We start from the raw sequence: 18,201 nt of genomic DNA, 5'->3' as shown, positions 1-18,201 counted from the left end.
TTCGATCGTTGGATTAAAATCCTTCGAATCGTTCGATTCGTAGGATTTAATCGCTCGGTCGAAGGATTATTCTTTCCATCGAACGATCGAACTATTTGCGCTAAAATCCTTCGACTTCGATATTCGAAGTCGTCAGATTTTAATTCCCAGTCGAATATCGATATTCGACCCTTGGTGAATCGGCCTCAAATTTTTTACCTCGAATGAACTCAAATGAATTTATAACTCGAATGGTATCTTATTTAAGAAAAAATTCTATTTTAAAAAAACTCAATTCTACAAGTTCCAGTCCCAAAACCCAAAAACTCAAATTAATCTAGTTTTCAGCGGAAAAAACACCTTGAATCGCTCAAATAATTCTAGTTTTTCGGGCAAAACCCTCCGAAAAAACTCGAACAAGCATCTTCAAATGGTTCAATGGTTCTCTGCCATTGACTCCTACATGACCACGACAGGTTTTAGATGGTGTATTTTCAGATTCAAGGTATTTCCAGGGTCGGGGTATAACAAATCAAAAAAAATCTAGTTTTTTTAAAAAATGTGAGCTTTTACCAAAAAATACAACTCAAAAATTGAATTTTCGTGGAAAGCACAACTCGACCTTTAATAAATCTGCCCCAAAGTGTATATTTTTGAATGCTGCCTCTAGCCCAGGTTCCCCTCTGGCTTGAGCCACTGCTTCTTTAAGTTACATAGTAATATAGTTACAAAGTTAAGTTGGTTTGAAAAAAGTCCAAAGCCCATAAAGTTTAACCCTTCCAAATGAAACCCAGCACCCATACATAAACACATTCACACTGACCACTTTATACACTAACATAAACGATATATAACAATATCTACACTATTTGTAGATTTTAGTATCACAAAGTGTCCAAGAAATCATCCAAGCCACTCTTAAAGGGGCAGGCAATATTTGATTGATAGCTGAGATGTTTAAATGAGTTTACAACAGCTATGAATGTTGAAATAAAAAAAATAATTTGGGTTTCATATTTAATTTGAAAAGGACATTTATTATACAGCTTTTTATTTCTGGGTGACAGGTCCACTTTAAGAATCATCCATTCACAGGTTGAAGTATAGGTGTAAATAATATTCCAGCCTATGAAAAATGACATAGATCCCTTCCCCACTGTAAAAATAGAAAACCAGTGGAATTCGTACACCGACACTAAGACAGACTGAAGTGGCTCCTGTCTCATATGCAGATATACAATATATAACTTACTATAATGCAAAATATAACTATCGTGTTTAGCTGTGCTTCCTCCAACATTGAATTCAAGCTTTTGCTCACACTGCAAATGTCAGATTTTTGGCTATTAGTCTGGTACATTCATGGTCACATTATGGCATCTCTTAACCTCAGTGAAAGTCACACACCCACTCTTTGTTTTGAATGTAGTCAGATATTCTGCATTTTTCCAAGTTCCACCCATAGGAACAGAAAAAGACAAAAACTCTCCTTATTCTGCTTTCATAAAGAACTAAAATGCCAATAATTACCATATTTATCTGTAGTGTTATACAGGGGATGTGACTCTTAAGAAACTCTGGAAAGCCACTCTTTTGGAAGGCCAAATACAGCAGACGTCTCTGATATATTTACATACATATCTGCTTAATATTGCATAATGCATATTAAATATACACTGACAAAAGAGTGTTAAAGCGATAGTTCAGCTTTAAGTTAACTTTAGTATGTTAAAGAATGGCTAATTCTTTTTTTTTTCCCAAAATGTTTTTATTTTCTTATGCTTTACAAATGAAATAATATATAACAAATGAATTAAAATAAAATAAACAAACAAACAAATGTCAAGTACGAATCAAGTTTTTGAAGAACAGAGCTGGTGATTAACATCTCTAGATCTTACCAAAGTGACCATCAAGACAGTTCAGGTGTCCCTCTATTTTTTAACATAAAAACAGATAACTTATCTATTTACTTTATGTAGTAAGGGAAGCGAGTTCCTAGTGTTTTATAGTTACAACAAAGGACTTGTAAACAGATAATGACTCCTGGGGGGTTCCCCTGTAGTTCGTTGTTCCGCTTTCTGGACAAGTTCGGTCCCTCTTAGTAGTTCTGTTTTATATCAAGTGGTATGTTGGAAAGTTTGTGTAGTTAGCAGTTTGGCAGAGTATTTATGTAGGTTAGCCAGGTGCGTTTTTTTCCTTATTCGTCATGGTTTCCACCCATTCTAGAATGTATCTAAAATGTATTGTAATTTAGAATGGCTCATTCTAAGCAACTTTTCAATTGGTCTTCATTATTTATTTTGTATAGGTCAGGCCCTGAATAGATAGATGACTGATAAAATTAGCAATAACAATACATGTATAGCCTTACAGAGCATTTGTTTACAGATGTATGTAATGAGCAAATCATTAAAAAAGATAATACATAAATAATGAAGACCAATCAAAAAGTTGCTTAGAAATGGCCACTCTATAACATACTAAAAGTTAACTTAAATTATTACTTTCATTTAATTTGTTTAATTTTTTACCATACTCTTTAAATAGGCCTGTGTATTCCTTTAGCCTTAATGTCTGTAAGAACAAGGCCTTTCTAACTTTTATGTTTTTTTAGTAGCCTTAATGAATTGTGATCCACATTACAGAAAGTCTTTTTATATGGTAAAGATACAGACCCCAAGCTTTTGGAATAATAGATTCCATACCTGTATATTCCACAACCAGAGTACAGTTCCAGCTCTGCTAAAAACAGATGAATATATGCAACTCCCTAGAGCACACGTGGATCTCTTTTTTAATTAACTTGGGTCTGTTAGACATTACCAGTCACTTGTGAAGTTTTAGAAGTACTTTAGAATATACACAACCAGGCATATTGTATGGACTAGGTCATAAATCAGTTCAGGAAAGTTAGTTGTGCCAACAAATATATCAGTTTCACTAAGAATTAGGTCATTCATTATTAAACCTGGAGTTTAGGCCTGCAAGCTATAGACCTTCTGTAATAAAGCAATCCATTAATATTATTATAAGCAATAAAGCACAGCCTTTTGGGGACAGACTGCTTATTATAGATGTTTATATGAGAGCGGACATTGGTAATGCCTGCAGATTTATCAAGGGTTGAATTTCGAAGTGATAAATACTTCGTCTTCGAAGTATTTTTCACCGAATTTGGCCATCGTACGATCGCAGTAAAATGGAACGATTTTAGCGTACGATCGAACGATTTTACTTCGATGTGTAAAGACTTAGAAAAATGGTCTAGAAGGTCCCCATAGGCTAACATAGCACTTTGGCAGGTTTAATTTGGTGAAGTATTGAAGTCAAAGTTTTTTTAAAGAGACTTCGATTATCGAATGGTCGAATATTCAAACGATTTTACTTCTAATTGAATTCGAAGTCGAAGTCATAGTAGCCTATTCGATGGTCCAGGTATCCAAAAAATTACTTCGAAATTCGAACTTTTTTAACTTCGAAAATTCACTCGAACCTTAGTAAATCTGCCCGTCATTGTAATTGTCCCACAATCTAAATTATATATGAACAGTAACTGATCAGAAAAATGTCAGAATGGGAACAAACTACCAGGAACTTTACAGGAACTTTCTTCCATGCAAAGCTTTGGATAATCGGTGGTTTCCCCAAAGTGCATCTGCTTGAGTTCGCAAGTATGTGTGTATGAGAGTAAGTGCAATCATATTATATGATCATAAACACATTGGGCTTTGATCTTTGCTAAATATGCAGTCCAGGAAAAAATGTAGGTCTGGCAAAATTATCTCTTTTTTTTTTTATTTTGCCCCAACGTGATAAATTCCTCCAGATGCCCATCATCTTCAACCCCTATTCAGAAATCACTGTCCTTGAAAATAGTATCTCCCAGCAGGTTGTGCTGCAGATTCATACCTCCATCACCTCTACAGGTTATTCAGCAGCTCCATTATTCAATACATGCAGATTTATAGGGATGTAGCATAATTTAGATAACATTTAACACAGGTGTTCTCAAAGGCAGCTGGCTGCTATCTAATCACCCACACCCACAAGTGTCAACTTTACTTACCAGGTAAGAAACCTCAGACCATACTGCATGAGCAACTAAAGTTAAATTTGCATATCAAAGTTATATGGTCGGTTCCCCAACCTAGACTTCTTTAAAGCAGATATCATCCACCTACTCCCTCTGTAGGGTAATAGCTGCCTACTTCTGGGTCCAGCCAAGGCCTTGTGCATAAGTGCTTATTAAGAAGAAATATTATTTAAATTCCTTCCCTAGGCTAAGCACTTCACAACTCAGCACCTGCATGACAAAAACAAAACACTAACCTGACAAATAACTAGCATATATGTCATGTCAGCATAAACAAGACTCCACTGGTCTTGAAAAAGAAAGTGCTGGCTGGGTTATAATAATCTGAAACTCTATTAAAAGGCCAGTGCTCTCCCCAAAACATGTTGAATGGACTATGAACTTTTAATTGATTGTTATTTGGGATAGTGCTAACCTTTTAATATAGTTTTTGTTTTTATCTCAAGCATAATACCTAGTCTTTAGGGAAAAGCAGCTAAAGTAAGAATATTTACCAACAGTTACCAGGAACCAGACTAAGAACTGGACAGAATTAGTAATACTGTCCATCAGTAAACTGCATGGTCAACACTCCAGGCACAAATATTTGGACAAACTAAAGTTGGAGCTCAGTGTAATATTAGCAACAAACACATTTAGTTCCAAAATACTGTAGGTAGAACAAAATGAAGCTTTAGATAGGTTATTTGCACCACTCCATTAATTCATATAATGATCCTCACGTTTTATTCAAAATAGGTTACAAAGTAATTAGTTGTCATCTTTATATGAGCAAGACACTGGGAGCTGCCACATTGCGTAAATAACAGCGGATCCCTGGTAGTCATTTTCCTGTAAATTATATTGTATACATGGGTATATTTTCCCTTTAATCCAAATAAATGACAGGTGTTTCTTTTTGTACAGTAAATACACGAGTTGCAAAGTTTCAAAAAGAAAAGACGTTCTCAACGCAAAGATAATCACATTACAGCGCTATTACTCTGCTTGCATCTGGGAGTCATTTTTGTAAAAACCGCACATACATCTATCTTGTCTGCATTATGCTCTGCTCTGGGACTGCTCATTCTGCTGCTTGTGGTACTTTGCTTGAGAGAAAAGGCTAAATAACCCAATCTATTTGAACTGTCTACACAAAATAATGCTTGATTACAGGTAAATCAGGTATATATATATATGTTATTGTTAATTGGTGAATATAAATAATGCAAGTATCAGTGTTAGAAAAGCACCTTAAAATTGACACATCATCTAATATCCCTGCTATGCTCAATTAAACCCAGATACAACTACAAACCTCCATTTACTCGTGAATCCCTTTTGGGATCTGGAATTCAGGACTGTTTTGTATAAATTATCATCATTGGGAGGTAAGGAGTTGCAGCTCCTTTGGATGAAGAGTACATTTAAATGCCATTTCTAATTGGACAATAAATGTTAGTGCTGTAACTAATTTAAGACTGCTGTAGCTTGCCCTGGCTTCAACTTAAAGCCAGTATAAATCCAGTGCAATGCCGCATTCCATGGCAATGCAGCACTGCCTTTTGGCTACAGAGGCAGGCTCAGATTTCTTCACTTCTTGAAAATCTTTAAATCCTGATGCTAAGAGTCTGACACCTCTCTTGTGACTGCCTTTATAAACCCCGGTCTTGTACGTTGCCACTGCTTTCAAGGCCACCATCAGTAATCACGGGACCCCATTTTATTAAGTTGGCAGGGCCTTTGCCCTAATGGGCTCCCTGGGTTTTGACCCTGCCAACAAGAAAAATGGAGCCCCAAGGAGAAAAATGCACCTTGCAGACACAGCCATATCCCCCAAGGTACCCAGCCTGACCCCAGTTATACAATACGTTTTGTAATTCTCAGACTGCTCCTTTGCATCTCAGGTGCCCTCTACCCTCTGCACCCTTCTGATATTAGCCTGATCGCTTGTGATATGTCTCATTCTGTGCGTTCCTGTGCTTGCTCTTTGATTCTGAATCATTGTCATAATTCTGTTCCTAGGTCTAGATCCTGCTTTTTGTATTGGTTCCTGATCCTGGTTATAGTCTTTCTTCCAGTTCCTAGTTGTTGGCTCATGGTCTGTACCTGCTTATTATTCTGTCCTTGATTTTCTTGTGATTTGGATTTTTGGTTTTGTCCTTTGGATTCCAATTGCCTCACGTTAAAAATGGGTAACCAAAGGAGAACATTTCTATAGTAATTTTCTCCTGGACAGCTCATTCTCTGCAGCAGTTTTGGATGTATTCTGTGAAACCAGGAAAAAAAGTTGTGAACCAGGGTCTCTATTCATGTTAAAAAATTAAGTACCATGGTCTGGGATTAGAAAAATGTCTAGAAGGTTGTATAAAGTGTTAATACTGATAACATGAGAAATTGTTTGGAATACAGGTAATGGATCTGTTATCAAGAATGCTCGGGACCTGGGGTTTGTAAACATTAAATAAACCCAACTTTTTTTTCCCCCTCCAATAAGGATAAATTATATCTTAGTTATGATCAAGTACAAGGTACTGTTTTATCATTAAAGAGAAATTGGATTCTTTGGATAAAATAGAATCTATGAGAGATGGCCTTTCCGTCATTTGGAGCTCTCTACATAATAGGTTTCTGGGTAATGCATCCTATACCTATACTAAGAGTAGGTGGGGAAAGGAGCAGAATGGCAAAAGTGATGAGTCTGGCCTCAGAGAGGATAAGGTTATAGAGGAACATGCAGCAGAATAGAGTCATGTCAACAATAAAGCATGGTTGCCACTCTTGGTAGTGTTAAAGATACTTAGGGGTACCTCAACGGGTGTTCTAAGGAACTAGACTAAGATTTCCCTACCCATCACAAGAAAAAATTAGCCAAACAGTATGGCAGTCATATTGCTAGAAGGTAAATGTGGCAAACAGAAAAGGGCTTTCCATTCCTCCAACAGACAGTGAAGTCATGATAAAGCATTACTACATGCATGCATAAGGTGTATGCTAATGCTATTATTACACTCTCACTAACATAATCCACCCTCTAAAGCAGCCGTATTCAATCTGCAACAATATGGGAGCTGTTGAGGCTTGTAGTGCAACATCAGCTAAAGGGCCATTAGTTAGACATCACTGCTCTACAGTTTCTGCGCTGTAATAAATATTTGGATGAAGGGGAATAATCTAGGGAGTACTGTGTGTCTGGAGACATCATACAACTCTGTATTGTTTAACAATAACAATTTTTTGCTGTTCATGTTAGTAAATGCTTAATCAAAATGGGAGTCATGCGTAAACTGTTGCAGCTGTTTTTAGGAAGCAGGGGCTGGGGGAAGAATTTATTTGCTCTGCCAAAAAATTGTAATGAATATCTCATGCACAATTACATATTTAAACAGTATGTTTTGTTGCTATAATTAAATATTAGTTCTTAGTGCTCATTTAACTAAAGCAGGAGTCATCTTTGAAATGTTATTCACCAGATTTTGCCGCAAGTTTGTGGTGGTTGGTGGGGGGTGGGCGATGTTTGAAAAAAATGAGAGAATGAAAAACACTTTTCCCTTGAAGCTGCCACCCTTACTAACATGTGGTCAGGGCCCCCTGAGCTTATAACAAGAGCCATATTAAAGACTTTGCTGTATCAGCTATTGCAGGATTATCTGGGTCAGCAAATATATGTTCACGCCAATTCTCACGCTAACTAACAGGAGTGTATTTCCTTGAACCCTAAGCAAGAGCACTCCAGTCACATGCTCTTCCCGTAGTTATGTGTAACGACCATTTTGTCAGGAACCTTGGTTCGGTGACTGTACCTTGCGGACGCACAGGAGAACCCCTGTTCGTAAGTGAGGTACAAGCAGGGATGAAGAGAAGATGTAGTTGAAGTCTGGTAAAAGGTTCAAGGCAGGCAGGGCCGGTCCACACTACAAAGGCCCGAGTGTGCATGTGCAAGGCGGCGCTCGCGTGCGCAAGAAAGACGGTGGTTTTTACTTCCTTTTTTTTCGCTCCTGCACATGCTTGAATTGGCGTGAACATGCGCATGCACGAATTGGCGTGAACATGCCTTTGCGCATGTGCAGGAGCGCAAAAAGATGTAAAAACCACAGAGAGTCAGGCACCTGACTGGGGGTAGGTGACAGAGGAGGTACATGCCTGGCACCCCCCCAGCTTTGCACCCTAGGCACGTGCCTACTCTGCCTACCCCTTAGGCCGGCCCTAGGCTGGTGGCAGAAATCGTAGTCAAGAGTCAGGCAACAGGCAAAAAGTAAAAAAAACAGGAATTCAATAATAAAGAACGCTTCAGCAGGATCAGAAAAACTGGAACCAGCTTGGGCATTAACAAAATGGTGGACTGGCCTTTTAAGCAGTCTTTGGCGCCAAAAATTCAAATTTGACGCATCCTGATGACGCCATGACGCCTGCGACTTGACACAGGCATCAAGGCGCTCAGCATCGGACGCCAGCGTCACTTTGAAGATGAACCCTGAAGTGGGCACATCACTTGAGGAGAGAAGTGCCAGGAGGTAAGGAGCCGGGGAAATCTCTTACATAATGTCACTGTTAACTTACCTTCAGTGTTACCTTGGGGTGAAAATAGACCCTCTAGACAAATTCTACCTTATCTCTCAATGCTGCCCCCCATCCAGCCACAGATGAGATCACTGAGACCACCTTCCTTAAACTTTCCATTTCATTCCACCAAAACCTACAAAGACAGATCCCTACCATACATTGGGTGAATTAATCTTGCAGAACACAGCACCCCCCCTTCGCAGAATACAGATCACTAGAGGAGCTGCCAAATGGTCTCCCACTAATTCCTCCACAGAAAATATGGCAGCCAATTTTATCAATCTATTGGACTGTGCTGATTGGGAACCAACTCGCTTCAATTGTTTTCCTGTTCTCATGGCACATTATTCTTTATTGTCTTGTTTTTTTTATTATCCTCATTTACTTTTCCTTTCTATGTATTATTCTCTTCTTTCTGTTCTTTTTGCTCCTTCTGTCTTTTAATTCTTGACTTCCTTGTTTCTTTTTATACTTCTCCTCTCTACCTTTCCATCTTTGTTTTCTTCTTCCTTTAAGTCATAACTTTCTCTCTTGCACAAGAAGGTCAATTGCCAGAGAACTGCATGCACCGACTATAAAGAAGGCTGCGGGCGCCTCCCAGGTAATGTCACAGTTCCTTGTTCTGATTACACTGGCAGCCAGGCAGCCTCATACAGTGGAAAAGTACATTTTATTAATATTCCATTTCCTATTAAATATGACACATTGGAGAAGACACTATCCATATATATATATATTGCTCTATGGAACAAATGCAACCTGATTTGCTTTCGGAATCCACAAAATTCTTGGAACAGTCAAAGCATGTACAGTATAAAAATGTTTACATAATTTAATGGAATCTACAGGCACTTTCTAACAGGCAAGTTGCATGTGCATGATATAATATTTACACATGAGAGTAATATTGATGGGGACAGATTACCAAAAATTGAGTAAGAGCATAAAGAGAACTTTCCCTTGGCTGGTGAATCAGTGCAAGTAATAATATCCTTTCATTAGTGCATTGTGATGATATAATCATACCCCTGCTCCTCCCTAGAGCTCACGCACTGTAAAAAATATTTTTTCAAGAATTTCTTAGTGATTTATACATAGAAACTTGTAAAATACAAATTTGTCTTTAAAACATTAAACAATGTCAGCCCTCCTTCCCACTGGTTGCAAATAAATAAGATTGTATCATAAAAATGCTCTAGTGCATGTAACTACTACTACTAGTACTTTGTCCAGAAGGTTCTCAGCTCAGAGCCTAGAAAGCCATCACAGACTGCAGGAATATTTGGCTTTGCAGAAGCTATCTAGAGCTTGGCATACTACACTGAGCCACATTGCATAGTGACATCCTAAAGATTAGCAGGTGTAGGTAAAAATAATGGGGGTATAGAAGTGGCCTTAGTGGGGCAAAAGGAAAACAGTAACTTTTCATACTTTTGTTTCCAACTTGCAGCTCTGCAAAGTAATTTTTGTCCTGCCCAAATGCAGCTAGATCTGATTTAGGATGTATTCCATAACCAGAGGCAAGCACTGATGTTGTTTTTCTCCATCCAATTCAAAGGATTATAATAACAGCCATCGTTAAACCCAAACAGATTCCTTTGTAGACCCAAGGGATGGCTGCAAAGAGCTGTTTCAAATAGGACATGACTTTCCATAACAAACAGGACAAGGCTCAATCAGCTGCTAAACTGGTCCCTACACCCTCAGCACATTATTACAGTATAAGCTAAGGATTCTTATTTTATAAGTGACTTGTTTATTTTTCCAGCATCAATTCACTGCTGGATTAGCTGCCAGAGAAAACAATGTCTGGAATTGAATTTTGTGAATAAAATGTACTTGACATTTTTCTTGGCGTCTTAGCTCACCTGGCTTTTAAAAGAAGGTTTATACATCAGGTTTGTGCATGATATTGAGCCTGGCTCCTATGTACAACATGTAACACACAACAGGGGCTCACTTATAAACATTGGGCAAATTTGCTCCTGGGCAGTATCCCATAGCAACCAATCACTGATTAGCTTTTTTTCAGCCAGCTGCAGGTTGAACACTGAAAGCAATTATCTGATTGGTTTCCATGGGTTACTGCCCAGGTACAAATTTTCCCAGTGTTTATAAATAACCCCCACTGACTCGGTTCTCTGTCCAACACAGGTTCCACTGGACAACAAACAACCTCATAAAGGGTCCCCTTCAGTCATTTTAGTTTTGGTTAAAGTGGTATTTCTGTATTTCTTGGAATTATGAATGCAATGTTTTTGAAAGTCAAATCATTTTCTGACCAAAAAGCAAATGCAACTCGGTACACTTTCTGTCAATGACCCAAGCAACCACCCGGCATAGAGAGAGAGAGAGTTACACAAGAATGATAAATCATTGAAAAACACAAAGTGACCAGTTATCTTCAGTCTACAACATGCTAAGATTTATATATAAATGATAAATAAATTCAGCCTTACTATGCAGGAGGAGAATGTGACACACCAGGACCTTGCACCTTATCTCCATCTCTTCTGTTTATAGCTGAGCAGGATGGAGACCCTGTGGTATAACTGCCCCTTTGCTCTTGTTGGTACCTTGCTCAGAGTTAATCTGACATCACCATTCAGTGACTTCAGCAACTATGGGTATTGACTTGTCCTACCAAACAACTCCCAACCTGCACTGCAGAATCCTGGACTTTCTGCCTCACTCTGTAGATTGCTTACAGCAGAGACCCAAGAACAACTGTGAACTCTTACAGACTCCTCCTCTCCCTCCTCCCTCCCTGTGTTGCTTCTGCTATGGAATTTATTTTGTTGAAGTCTGTACAAGTTCCAGCTGCAGGAGGCTGTCCTTGACACAGCTCCATCCCCATCAAGTTGTTTTTGATCTCTTTCTCTTGGCTAGCTTTCAGTGGTTTCACTTTACTTGTTTCACGGCTATAGAACGAACATGGAGCCTCTATTAACTCAAGAAACATTTTCAGATCAATCTGTGTCGAGCAGGAACGGCAAGTTCCTTGTCCTCCAGCTCTTGGGAAATAAGATTTCCAGCAACTCACAACTATACAAAAGGCCTGTTATAGGATGCTGGGAATTGTAGCCCAACTATATGTTATATTTACTGCTGCAAACCATTTAGAGATGCACCGTTTGATGGTATTTTTTGCAGTTTAGTTTGACCCAATATTTACACATAGTGCCAATTTCCTATTCATGGTAAAATGACGTTTCCCTGCCTCTAACACCCTGCTGTATATGAAAAGCTGTTCAGATATTACCAGTTGTAGTGTGGGTAACTTATCCACTCTGGATTAATCATCCTCTAGTCAGTTAGAAAGTTTGGTTGGTTGGTAGTATCAGAAGTCCAAAACACACATCTGAAAAATGGACATTGCATATTAAGTTGGCTGCCAGCTGACATACAGTGCTCTGTGCCAACAACAATAAGGGTTAAGGTTTATTGGGAGCTAGGCCTGGAAAAAAAATGCCAAAGTGTAGGTGGAAAAAGTATGCAAAAATCCTGTAAGGTGCGAGTAAAGTCCACCATCAGATGGTAAAGAAAATAATGTGCAACAATCAGGGCGTTTGTTCAACATACTTTCAGCCTATTGTTTTAATCATGAGAAATCTATGTTTTTGTTTATTTCTTAAATGAAATAAGACAAACAGGGAAACCAAAGCTTCTCCATTTTTGGTCCTTGCGAAGGTAGATATTAAGATTATCAGTTCCCAGATAACACCACTGCATAATGGACCCCTGCTAACAAAAGAACACACAACAAAGAGGGGTAGGGAGGCAATTATCTTCAACACATGAACCAAACATGAACCTCTTTGGTCTCCATTTGGTGGCAGGGGTGGATGCACTGGGAATCTTGAGGCAGGGGCCATAAAGCTGGCCATAGACGCAAAGATCCGATCGTACGAATCAACGTACGATCGGACTTTCCCATCTCCCGACCCTCCACTAACCATTCAGATCAAAGTCTTTACCATTCCGATCAAATAAGAACAGATCAGCCAATGTTCTGCCCCTGACAGCAATCGTACGATACTTATGTCTGACAACACTAGTGACAGTCTCCCTCTGAAAATCGTACGATCGGCAATACACGCAGAGATATTATCGGCAGGCGACAGAAATTTTCTAACCTGTCCGATCGACCAAACGACCGATCTCCGACGGACGAAAAATGTCGGGACTCTCCACACATGGTCCGAAAATCGTACGAATCCAAGATTCGTACGATCGGATCTTTGCGTCTATGGCCAGCTTAATACCAGTTAAGGAACAAGGATGCCATGAACAAGGTAAGGATAGTGATAGACAGTTTTTCACACACACCCACACACGAGCTGAGAGATAGATTTAGTTTAGCAACCAAGTAGTATTATGGCCTTAGTACTTCCAAGGCAGCCAGGGGTGGATTAATTTACAGGCTATAGTCTATTTATTTTTATTTGAGTAGCTGGGTCTGGTTGGATGCACCTGCTGGGAGAAGAAGGCAGGAAAGGAGCCAAACCTGACCCGGGGTAATGAGTTTGGGTGCACACGTGCCTGGATCTGCATGCATCCAGACCCAGCAGTAGCTTACAAGAGGGGGACCCCATATGTCATTAATGAGCCACTGAAGGCCATCACGTGTTGGGACCACAGCTGGAAAGGGACTCAGGTTATCCTTCATCCATGTTTTTTATTGTAGTGTGCTGCTCCTCACTGTATTCTTGATGTGATGAGTTATCAACAACTACTTTTGGACAACTTCCAAGTTGTGAAGAATGCAGCTCAACTATTTGGCCTTTATTCCGGTCATTTGCCATATATTTGAACAGGTTCAAGGTCCCATTCCAAAGGAGTTCTGCAGACTGAAAGACATGAAGATGCGGTTGCAATATATGTTTCTTCTATTTAACTTTTGTTCAACTGTTAGACAAAAAATTGCCATTATAAAAAATGACTGTAGAACCCAGTGACTTTGGGGCAGCCATTTGTTTTGCCCACATATTCTAACACTGAACACAAGTTAGAACCCAACTAGGCCACTTATCTTCCCGGCCCATGAGTAGGAGGTGAGCTTGCTGTCTCTACTGGTATATCCCTAGGCTTTCATTATTGCCATATAGTGGAGAAATAACTCCTATCTATTATTTAAGTATTTATAAAGTATCATGAACCCAAGGCATTATTTGCAGGAGTCCCAATGTAACAAGCCGAACTGTTGCTGATGAACTTTTGTCTTCTTTGAAAAGTTTTGCATAAGCATATCAGCTAAATCCTTATAATGTATATATTTTTTGTCATAAAAGATACATAATCCTTTTTGTTTTCCATATGCTTTAATCTGAGGAGGCCTGCACACATCTTAGAGTACAAGTATATTTTATTGGACAGCTCTAACTAATTCCAGAAGATGCTCAATTCAATGGTTATTGCTTTCCAAACATAGCCAGCATTACTGTTCTATTGTTCCTGAAATAGAAAATAGATGACTTTACATTGTATGCAGCTGAAATTGCTTTACTATTTGTGTGTATGGAAGGAAGTCACATGAAGTGTGTTGAGATATTTGTTCAAGTCTCCAATTTCTGATGGACACATATCAGTCCTGTAGGCAGTGTAGATGTGATCTGCATGTGCATGTAATAATTAGGAATGCACCGAATCCACTATTTTGGATTTGGCCGAATCCCCAAATCCTTTGTGAAAGATTTGGCCGAATAATGAACCAAATCTAAATTTGCATATGCAAAGTAGGCGCAGGAAAGGAAAAAGTGGGAAAAACTTTTTTTTACTTCCTTGTTTTGTGACGAAAAGTCATGTGATTTCCCTTCCCGAGCCTAATTTGCATATGCAAATTCGGATCCGAATCCTGCTGAAAAAGGCCAAATCCTGGCCAAATCCCAAACCGAATAGTGGATTTGGTGCATCCCTAGTAATAATCATATTTGGGCTACAGCCTATAGATTTGATGAATTTATTAGAGAGCATTTCAATTGCAATTCATTTCATGTTATATATGGTGAAAAAAAGTTATGTCATTAGATCTCAACAGTCCAAAAACTGTGTTTAAAGGAGTGGTTCACCTTTAAAAGTCAACTTTTATTATGTTATAGAATGGCCACTTTTAAGCAACTTTTAATTGGTCTTCTTTATTTTTAGTTTTTTAAATTATTTGTCTTCTTCCTCTGGCTTTTTCCAGCTTTCAAATGGGGTAACTGACCCCATCTAAAAACAAATGATTTGTAAGGCTACAGATTTATTTTTTTTGCTACTTTTTACTACTCATCTTTCTATACAGGCCTCTCTCCTATTCATATTCCATCATCGCATCATAATTAGGACCCTAGCAACCAGACTGTTGAAATTGGAAACTGGAGAGCTGCTGAATAAAATGCTAAATAACGCAAAAACCACAAATAATAAAAAATGAAGACCAAAAAAGCAAATTGTCACAGAATATCACTCTCCTGTCATTCTAAAAGTTAACTCAAATGTGAAAACCTTTCTAAGGGCAATGCCTTCAAGTTGCCTCCCCTACAAAGCTAAAGTAGCTGCACAGCCCAAAAGATGTTGCTTTCGAAGCAGCAGAGGATTTTATTAATAGATATGAGACCCAGTGAGAGTCACAAGTAGTGATGGGCGAATTTGTGCCGTTTCGCCGAAAAATTTGCGAATTTTGCGCAAGATTCGTGAAACGGTGCCGGCGTCTCGTTTTTGAGGCCGGCGTCTGTTTTTTCGGAAAAAATCTTTTTGACGCTGGCGAATTTTTGCCACGAATCGCGCAAATTCGCGCCCATCACTAGTCACAAGAAAATATCTGATACACGGCACACTGGTGGTGCTCACATGCTGACAGTGGGACTGTACAGGGGTCAGAAAAGCAGTACATGGTAACAAATATATGCCAATATATATATATATATATATATATATATATATATATATATATATATATATATATATATATATATATATATAAACATTCCTACCAACTTTAAATCATAGCAGATGTACACATACTTAGTAGCCCGGCTGGCCCTGTGTATGCTATTGCTAGGACAACAACATGTATCTGATTCAATAGCAACATATCATTATGTGTATACATTTTTAAGTTTTTGTTTTAGAAAGGTATAAATTATGAAGAGCAATTATTAATAATCTTTAGGGGAAAGGGAAATTATATTTATATATTGCTTTTCTCCCATGGGACTCAAAACGCTTTACAGCAGGCAAGGTAGCTATTATAAGCAAATAACAAAGCTATGCTGGGACCTCAGGAAATTAAGTGACGCAGGGCATCAGGGCCCTGTTTATATATATATATATATAGAGACACCCAAGGGCCTGTGCCTAGGACAGCAGCTTTTGGGGGGTGGTACCTATGTATATTTAAAAAAAAAAAAAAATCAAAATGACATTTTTAAAATCCCCAGGGGTGAGGGGTACAGGGCAGTGTCAGAGCACCGGAAGTGATGTTTCAGAGGAAGTTACATCATGTGCAGTATGCGAGTGATCTGTCATTCTGCACTATGGGGGGTGTTATAGGTGGTGTTATACAATTTAGTGCCCAGGATGGTACTGGATCTGTATAAATTCCAGTCTAGGGTCACAAGGAAATGTCACAAGGAACCAGGGTCTCTAGAATGAGATCCTACATTGAAGGGCAACTTCTCCTCCAAATAAGCTTCACCTATTCACACAGCCACATATGATGTCACATTCCTTAGCAGGAGAGACCCATACCTCCCAACATCTGAATAATAAAGGAGGGACAAAAAGATCCACTGCGCATAGCAGAGCAAAATCATTTTGTCCACGCCCATTTTATGGCTACACCCCCTTACATGCCACATCCATTTTTCAAAATTTGCCAGGCTATGGAAAGTCTGAACACATTTCTGGGGGTTTTAGGGTCAGGTTTTATGTGTTATTACAGTTTTGCTAATGAAGGTGAATTGCCCTTTAAGCTGAGTCTTTGTTATCCCAAGAGACCTGCTTATCTTAAATAAACATAGCAGTCCTTAGTGGTTGAAGGGCCCAGTCAATGACCACCATATTAATAGAGTCTACTCCATGGACATGAATAAGAAGTAGAGCTTGGGAGTGCTAATGTGGCAGCTGGTGGGGTAAATAACATCATGCTCAGATAATGGAGTTAGCTCATTTATTGTAGTTGTGGTGGTGGGTGGGGTTTAGGCAAATAATATGTTTCATGTCCTTATAGTGTTCCAGGACACCCTAACATTACATCCTATTTGCAATCAAATGGAACTGAGATTTTCTTACATGAACTAATATGTGTCTATACATCACCTGTTTTCTTTTTTTTATAAATTTGAAAATGAAAAAAAATCTGATTAAAAACAAAGATTTATAAGAAAGTCCCATTGAGGAGTGGAGCTAGGAGCAAAAGAAATCATGTAAAAATAACACATTTTTATCAATAAGTGGCATCCATCTGCTTCTCTATAAATAAAGCCTAAATAAACAAGTCATCTTGAGTGGAATTTCATTTTGTTGATATCCAGTGCCAGGGGCCCACTAGAAAAACTTACACCATGGGCCCATTGTCCAAGATATTTTTCTTCCACTTCTCACTCAACCTTTTTATTTTCTTAGTACCTTTTCATTACATGATAGACTCTATTTTTTCCATATATTTGGCCCCTTTGTGTCCATACAGAAACCTAGAACATATGATAATTAGTGATGGGTGTATTTGTTCCGTTTCGGCCAAAAATGCACGAATTTCCAGCGAAATTTGCAAAACAACGAAAAATTTGCAAAATGCGGCAACAATTTGACACGCATTGAAGTCAATGAGCGCCTGTTTAATTGTGGTCTACATTGGAATTGTTGCTGGCGTTGGAATTGTAGCCAGCGTCACAAAAACTTTGACGCTGGGGATTTTCGCCAGCAAATTTTCACAGCAAATTTATTTGCCGGCAGCAAAACGTGGAAATTCACTGTGAATTTGTGCCTGACGAATAAATTCCCCAATCACTAATAGTAATGTACCCATAAGGTTTTCCAGTGGTGTCTTTATCATATCTATATGGGGGAGTGGGATATGGCTCATTTGTCTATTAATATTCATATACAAGTATGAGAGTATGGGCGGCCGTCTCCCATAGGGTCCACCATGTACTTGATGGTAACTAAGCAGCCTGAATCCATAATGGTGGCAAAACAATCCTCTTGGATTTACTAATGTTTAAATGATTTTTATCAGACTTAAGGTATGGAGATCCAAATTACAGAAAGATCCCTTATCTGAAACACACCAGACCCCAAACATTCTGAGCAATAGATTATATACCTGTATTAATAAGATGTTCTGACTGCCTGTAGGGTGTAATGTGTAGATTTCTATTCAGACAAATCTTTTTCCTTTTAAAGGGATTGTTCACTTTCAAACAACTAGTTGTTAACAGATAGATCACCAGAAATAATGACTTTTTCCAATTACTTTCTAGTATGTGTGACCGTTTTTCTAATATTGAAGGGTAAAGTGTATTTTTTCACCTTCTGAAGCAGCTCTAAGAGGGGGGTCACCGACCCTGTAAACTGTTCTAAGTGGATACATTTAGTTGATA

At 38.6% G+C, this 18,201-nt stretch overlaps 1 protein-coding gene across 1 annotated transcript in view; it reads right to left on the bottom strand.

The window, feature by feature from the left end:
• Window positions 1–11,350, bottom strand: part of mxra8.L (matrix-remodelling associated 8 L homeolog) — a 35,157-nt gene extending 23,807 nt beyond the window's left edge. The window contains exon 1 of the mRNA XM_018226033.2: window positions 11,077–11,350. Within this exon, the coding sequence (XP_018081522.1) occupies window positions 11,077–11,125 (49 nt within the window). The 5' untranslated portion in view covers window positions 11,126–11,350. The remainder of the gene's footprint in view (window positions 1–11,076) is intronic.
• Between the last annotated feature and the right edge of the window lie 6,851 nt (window positions 11,351–18,201).

This window comes from Xenopus laevis, chromosome 7L (assembly GCF_017654675.1).
Source record: "Xenopus laevis strain J_2021 chromosome 7L, Xenopus_laevis_v10.1, whole genome shotgun sequence".
Taxonomy (NCBI): domain Eukaryota; kingdom Metazoa; phylum Chordata; class Amphibia; order Anura; family Pipidae; genus Xenopus; species Xenopus laevis.
This window is presented reverse-complemented; position numbering and strand designations above follow the sequence as displayed.